The sequence below is a fragment of the Muscardinus avellanarius genome (genome assembly GCF_963383645.1).
Source record: "Muscardinus avellanarius genome assembly, chromosome: 3".
Lineage (NCBI taxonomy): Eukaryota > Metazoa > Chordata > Mammalia > Rodentia > Gliridae > Muscardinus > Muscardinus avellanarius.
Genome location: NC_137788.1, coordinates 38794163 through 38801488, shown reverse-complemented (window position 1 = coordinate 38801488; position 7326 = coordinate 38794163). Strand labels below are relative to the sequence as shown.

The 7326-nt window shown below is 42.6% G+C and overlaps 1 protein-coding gene across 1 annotated transcript in view; it reads left to right on the top strand.

Annotated features, from left to right (window-relative positions):
• Positions 1 to 3290: 3290 nt before the first annotated feature.
• The window catches only part of TESK2 (testis associated actin remodelling kinase 2), a gene marked incomplete at both ends in the record, with an annotated part of 98320 nt that continues 94284 nt past the window's right edge, over positions 3291 to 7326 (top strand). Inside the window, one exon of the mRNA XM_080692190.1 lies at positions 3291 to 3512. Within this exon, the coding sequence (XP_080548316.1) occupies positions 3291 to 3512 (222 nt within the window). The remainder of the gene's footprint in view (positions 3513 to 7326) is intronic.

The following is a 7326-nucleotide window of genomic DNA, read 5'->3' as shown; positions in this document are numbered from 1 at the left end:
AAATGAACATAATAATCCTTATGGACTATTTGAGAATCAAATGACATGATTTAGGTAAAAAGCTCTTAGACTACTTGTAAGCTCAACCACTGAGCTGTCCTAGCCCATGCTCCTATCCTTAGTTTCCTAGAAAGTAGGTGGTTAATGAATGATAGATATCATCATTGTTACTTTGTTACTTAGAATGTAACTGGTCGGGGGCCCTATGCTGTGGCCTTGATTACAATCCCTGTACTTGGGAGGCTGAGATAGGAGGATGACAGGCTCCTTTCAGCCTCAGTTACTTAGTGAGACCCTCTGCAACTTAGACCCTGTTTCAGAATAAAGAATAGAAAATAGAGCTGGGGTTATATCTAGGAGGAAGAACACCCCCAGATTCAGTCCCCAGTAGCTCAAAAAAAAAAAAAAAAGAAGAAGAATGTAATTGATCATTTTTATTATATTCTAATCATGTTAAAAAACTACTTTGGTGATTCTTTGGGGGGAGGCACTGAAGATTGAACCCAAGGACATTTGAACTCTGGGAATCCCAGCTCTGTTTTTTTATTTTGAAACAGGATCTCCCTAGATTGCTGATCAACCTTTGATCTTCCTCTCTGAGCCTCCTGAGTTCTGGGATTATAGGCTTGTGATACCATGCTCAGTACTTTTTTTTTTTCAGTACTGGAGATGGAACCCAGGGGTGTTCAACCTCTGAGCCACACACCCCCAGCCCTATTTTTTATTCTTTATTTTTGAAACAGGGTCTCACTAAGTTGCAAATGGCCTCACTAAGTAGCTGAGGCTGGCCACAAACCTGGGGTCCTCCTGTCTCAGCCTCTTAAGTACTGGGTACAAAGGTACACCACTGTCGCCGACTAATCTCAGTTGGGTCGTTATTGTCAGCTCCCGGTCAAATCCTCAGAAAGATGGGGCAAAAGGCAGGTGATGTCCTGCAGAAACTTATCTGCAGCGATTCCTTCCCCTCTATGAATTCCCTAAGTTTTTTAGGTACGACGCTTGGGAAAGAATCTGAGGTGGACAAAGGCTTCTTGAGCCAATGACAATTTATTACAGGAACCCAGAGAAAATTTATACCCTTCACCAGTGAGATTAATAATAGGAGAAAAAAAAAAAAAGAAAGGGAAGGGGGGGCAATCACAGCAAAACAATAGTGGATTACATATAAACAAAGTAAATGACTAGTCCAGCATTTAGGAGATAAGCTCCGGATCTTTCTTCCGATATTGCAGCAGGGCAGGTCCAAAGGTAAATTCCAAAGGCAATACAGGCACGCCCAAGGCCCAGGGCTTGGAGAATACGCCTTCTCATGGAATCTTCTTTTGCTTTCTTTTTTGAAGTTTCCATCTATATCCATATGACAAGCATGGGGAGATGTGGCGGTCCAGGGAGATGCGATGGGCGTCTCTCAGATCTTATCCGCCTTGCCTTCTGAAGTCTGAAAGCTTACAAAAACTCACAACACAGCTTGGCAAATAAGACACCACAAATAACACTATGAAGTTCTTGGATTTAGTTGTCAGATGTATTTCCTTAACTGCTGAACACTCTTCTTTAGACAACAAGCCTATTAAAAGTCTAACCATCTTTAATAATCCATTTCCCTGTCACAAGCCCTCTGCAACCTGCTCTTAACCTTCTAATTCCTTTCTTTCTCAGTTGGGACTTTCTTATGATAAGCTCTTCTTCATGAAAAAGTGCTTTCTTACTCTTACGGTATTTCCTTTCCTTCATACATATATATTTAGAATATCTGTCCTTTATTTTGTCATATTCATTAACCATGCGGTCAGCCTCTCTGTCTTCAGGAATATTTACACTGGGCGTAAAAGTCACCAATCTTTCTCCTTGAGTCTATTGTATTTGGGCAACTAAGTTGTTTATCAACTAAATTGCTTCGAAGTCACACACAAAATTTTATCTTCTCTGTCTCTAGGCAGGATCTCAAGGGTAAGCAAAGTTTCCTTAAACTGAGCTACCGGTTACCGGAGTTAATAGCTTAACCTAGTGATAGGAGTGAGGATCGGAGACCCTTTGTGATTGCTGCAGCTGGAATGCTTATCACAGCATCTGAGTTCTGGCCAGTTTTTTCCTTACTATTGAGCAAAGCCAAGGACGTTTAGACAAATTATTAGAGAGTTTATTTCCACGGACTCAATTTCATAGTCCTAATTTCACATCACCGGAGCAATTCGTGTAGAAAGTTAAAAGGAATCATTAATAGTCATGAAGGGTAAAAGTGGGGGATATTTTGGCCAGAGACGATACCTCTTTCTCGGGGCTTTTTGCCGATTAACTATGTGGAGTGGGGGTTCTCAACACATAGATGCCGAGGCAGCAGGATGTCTTGGCACACCACCATGCTGGCTTTTTCTCAGCAACTTAGTGAGACCCTGTTTTCAAATAAGATATAAAATGAATAGGTCTGTAGTCTAGAGGTAGAAGGCCCCTGGATTCTTATCTCCAGAACTACCAAAAAAAAAAAAAAAAAAAAAAAAGACAAGCTGAGCAGGGAGGCAGTTGCTTAAAATACTCTTACTTGGGAAGCTGAGATGGCAGGAGGCTGAGATGGAGGACACAGGAGGACCACATGCTTATGGCCAGTCTCAGCAACTTAGAAACTGTTTCAAAATAAAGAAAAAGCCAGCATGGTGGCACTCCCTTGTACCCAGTACTTAAGAGGCTGAGATAGGAGGACCCTAGACTTGTGGCCAGCCACAGCAACTTAGGACCTCTACAACTTAGACTCTGTTTCAAAAATAAAGAATAAAAAATAGGGCTGGGGGTGTAGCTTGGAGGTAGAATGCCCCCGAGTTCCATCCCTAGTACCAAAAAAAAAAAAAAAAAAAAAAAAAAAAAAAAATTAGGGCTGAGGTGGTAGCTGTGAGGTAGAATGCTCCTGGGCTCAATCCCTGGTTCCGCCCAAAATAAAATAAAATAAAAAAATCAGACTGGAGTGTAGCTCAAGGTAGAATGCCTCTGGGTTCGATCCCGAGTGCTACCAAAAACAACAAACAAACCCAAAGGTCTGAGGATGTAGTTCTGTGGTAGCACCCCCTGGGCCAGTCCCCAGCATGGGGGAGGTAGGTGGAGAACATGAAAGGAAGGAATTTTGTATTGATAACTCATTGATTTGCATGTATTCATTCATTAATGGTTTAAATGAGGTTTTTTCCTCCTTTTTTTTTTTTTTGGTCTTTTTAGTGTCAAACTGGAAGAGAAGTAAAATTCAACAAAAGCTTATTATGTATAGAGTTCTTCCTTAAAAGAAGAAAGTAATTTTTGAGATTATGGATCGGAGCAAACGGAATTCCATCGCAGGATTTCCCCCACGCGTGGAGCGCCTTGAAGAGTTCGAAGGCGGTGGCGGCGGGGATGGGAGCCTGACCCAGGTGGGAAGAGTTTGGCCATCTTCATACCGAGCTCTGATAAGTGCCTTTTCCAGACTCACGCGTCTGGATGACTTTACCTGTGAAAAAATAGGATCTGGCTTCTTCTCTGAAGTGTTCAAGGTGAGAGATGCCTCTGTTTTTTTGTATTGTTTTGCTCGTGGTCAGATTCACTGCAGAGTTGATAGTTGTGTTTAAGTTTTACCTAGTCGGTGCGGTCGATCTGGAGCACTACTCTACGTCATACCCGGCTATGAGTAATTTTTATATATGTCTGTGTGTAAGCACAGAAAAGGGTCTAGAAGTATATACGCTAGTAGTGGTTCTTATTGAAGACTCTATATGTAACATGTGCAGATGGGTGGAAGAGATGCAGAGATGCTCATATTCTTTGATCAGCAATTAATAATAATAATAATTATTATTATTATTATTATTATTGTTTGTGGTACTGGGAATGGAACCCAGGGGAATTTTACCTCTGCGCTACACCTGCAGCCCTATCTTTCTTTCTTCCTTCCTTCCTTCCTTCCTTCTTTTGTGGTACTGGGGCTGGAACCCAGGGGCTTTCTACCTCTGGGCTATACTCCTAGACCTATTTTATATTTTTTTTTACTTGGAAACAGGGTCTAAGTTGCTGAGAGCCTCACTAAGTAGCTGAGGCTGGCTTCAATCCTGTGCTATCCTCCTGTCTCAGCCTCCCTAGTGCTGGGATTACAGCATGCGCCACCATGCCTGGCTTTATTCTTTATTTTGAAACAGGGTCTCACTGAGTTGCAAAGGGCCTCACTAAGTAGCCGAGGCTGGCCACGAACTATGATCTTCCTGTCTTAGCTTCCTGGATGCTGGGATTACAAGCGTGTGCACCACACCCGGCTCCAGACCTATTTTTTTTTTTTTTTTTTGTGAGTCTGGGATGGAACCTAGGGGCATTTGACCTCCAAGCTACACCCCCTGCCCTATTTTTTATTCTTTATTCTGAAACAGGGTCTTACTAAATTACGGAGTGCCTCACTAGATGAGGCTGTCCGTGAACCATGATCCTCCTGTCTCAGCCTCCCAAATGCTGGGATTACAAGCGTGTGCCACCATGCCCGCCTTCCAGACCTATTTTTTATATTTTATTTGCAAACAGGTTCTCACTAAGCTGCTGAGAGGGTCACTAAGTAGCTGAGGCTGGCTTTGAACCTGCATGATACTCCTGTCTCAGCCTCCCAAGTACTGGGATTACAACTGTGCACCACCACACCCGGCTACTTATTTATTTTTTGTGTATGTGGGGTACTGGGGATTGAACCTAGGGGGATTCTACCTCTGAGCTACACCTATTTTTTATTTTCAAAATAGAATCTAAGTTGCAGAAGGCCTTACTTAGTAGCTGAGGCTGGTTGTGAATCTGTGATCCTTTCTGTCTCAGCTTTCCAAGTACGGGGATTACAAGTGTGTGCCACTGTGCCCGGCTCCAGCCCTGTTTTTTTATTTTTTATTTTGAAACGGAGTCTCATCAAGTTGTGGAAGGCCTCGTTAAGTTCCTTAGGCTGGTCATAAACCTGCAATCCTCCTGTCTCAGCCTCCCAAGTACTGGGATTACAACCATGTGCCGCCATGCCCAGCCAATTTTTTTGTTTTTGAAACACAGGGTCTTGCAAAGTAACTGAAGATTTTATTAAATTGCTGAAATTTGTTATCCTCCCCAGCACCATTATTACAAGCATGTACCATCATACCTGACTCCTTCCTTCCTTCCTTCCTTCCTTTTTTTGTGATACTGGGGATGGAACCTAGGGGTATTCTACCTCTGAGCTATGCCCCTAGCCCTATTTTTTAATCATTATTTTGAAATAGGGTCTCACTGAGTTGCAAAGGGCCTCACTAAGTAGCTGAGGCTGTTCATGAACTGTAATCCTCCTGTCTCAGCCTCCCAAATGCTGGGATTACAAGCGTGCGCCAGCATGCCTGGCTCGCTTTCTTTCTGTCTGTCTTTTTCCTTTTCTTTTTGTGCAGGGTACAAGGGATTGAAACCAGGGGCATTCTACCTCTGAGCTATACCCCAGCCTTGTTTTATTTTTTGCAGTACTGGGGAAGGAATCCAGGGGCATTCTACCTTGGAGCTACACCCCCCAGCTCTATTTTTCATTCTTCATTTTGAAACAGGGTCTCACTAAGTTGTGGGGGGCCTCACTAAGTAGCTGAGGCTGTTCGAGAACCCGAATCTTCCTGTCTCAGCCTCCCAAATGCTGGGATTACAAGCTATTTGACTGGGGATTGAACCCAAGGGCTTTCTACCTCTGAGTTACACTCTCAACCCTATATTATTATTATTATTATTATTATTATTATTATTATTATTATTATTATTGAAAAAGTCTCACTAAGTTGCAAAGGGCTTCACTAAACAGCTGAGGCTGGCCGCAAACCTGGGGTCCTCCTGTCTCAGCCTCTTAAGTACTGGGTACAAGTGTGTGTCACCATGCTGGCCTTTATTTTGAAACAGAGTCTCTGAGTTGCTGAGACTGCCCATAAACGTGCGATCCTCCTGTCTCCTCCATCTCAACCTCTCAAGTATGACTATTTCAAGCACTTGACTCCCTGCTGAGCTTGTCTCTTTTTTGGTAGTTCTGGAGATAGAACCCAGGGGCCTTTATCTCGAGGCCACATCCCCAGACTATTCATTTTATATATTTTTTTGAAAACAGGAGTCTCCCTAAATTGCTGAGACTGGTCTCAAACCTGTGATCCTCATGTCTCAGCCTCCCAGGTCCTGGGATTACAAATGTGTGCTACCACACCTGGGCTAGCTTGTTTCTTTTTTAATAGATAAGGTCTAGCAGGATGTGGTAGGGCACACCTGTAATTCCAGTACTTGGGATACTGAGACAGGAGGATCTCAAGTTCAAGGCCAACCTTAGTAAGTTAGAGAAACCCTGTCTCAAAATTAAACAAAATAGAGCTGGCGTGGAGGCGCATGCTTATAAGGAGACAGGATCGCGCAGGTTTGAAGCCAGCCGAATTGGCTTAAGAGACCCTGTTTCCAAATAAAAAAGTATAAAAATAGGTCTGGGAGTGTAGCCCGGAATTAGAAGGGTTTCCAGGAACCCCAGTACCACCAAAAAAAAAAAAAAAAAAAAAAAAATAGGCTGGGGTGTAACTCAGAGGCAGAATTCCCCTGAGTTTAACCCCCAGTACCAAAACACAAAAAAGAAAAAGAGCCACACATGGTCTTGCTATTTTGCCCAGGCTTGGCCCCAATTCTAGGCTTACACTATTCCTCTGATTCCACTTCCCAAGTGGTGGAACTGCAGGCACATGCTGCTGCTTATGGTTTGAATAGGGAATGTCCCCTAGGAAAGCTCATGTGTTGGCAATGGAGAAATGGTCAGAGGTGAGGTGACTGAATCAGGCTTTCACCTATCAAGGAGTAGTCTATGGATGATCATTTGAATGGATTTCTGGATTGTAACTGTGGGCAGGTAGGTGTGACTGGGATTAGTCCTTGGGCCATGGCTTTGAGAATTGTATATTTGCCCATCTGTTTCTTTTTTGCTTCCAGGCCAGGACTTTTCTTTCTAGTATATTTTTCCAAATTGGCAACACCATGTCAGGAAATACATAGCTCTAAGAGACAGTCAATTTATAAACTAAGAGCCCAGTATTTGCCATCTGCTTGATACTGAAAAATTGATTTATTCGTGTTCATGGTTATGCATTATTTAGTACGCATGCAATTTTGTCATGCAAACTGTAAATCTGTAGCAGAATCAACAGTTGTGGTCTAAGGAAAGTAAGGGGAACATTTTAGCAAGTGAATTATTTTGTTCTGAGATGTTTCCTTTTCTGCTTGGGAAGGTGAAGGTAAAAGTTTTATATTGTTTGTATATTGTTTGTCATCTTTGTTTGAGAATTTATTTATTTATTGGTGGTACTAGGGGTGGAACCC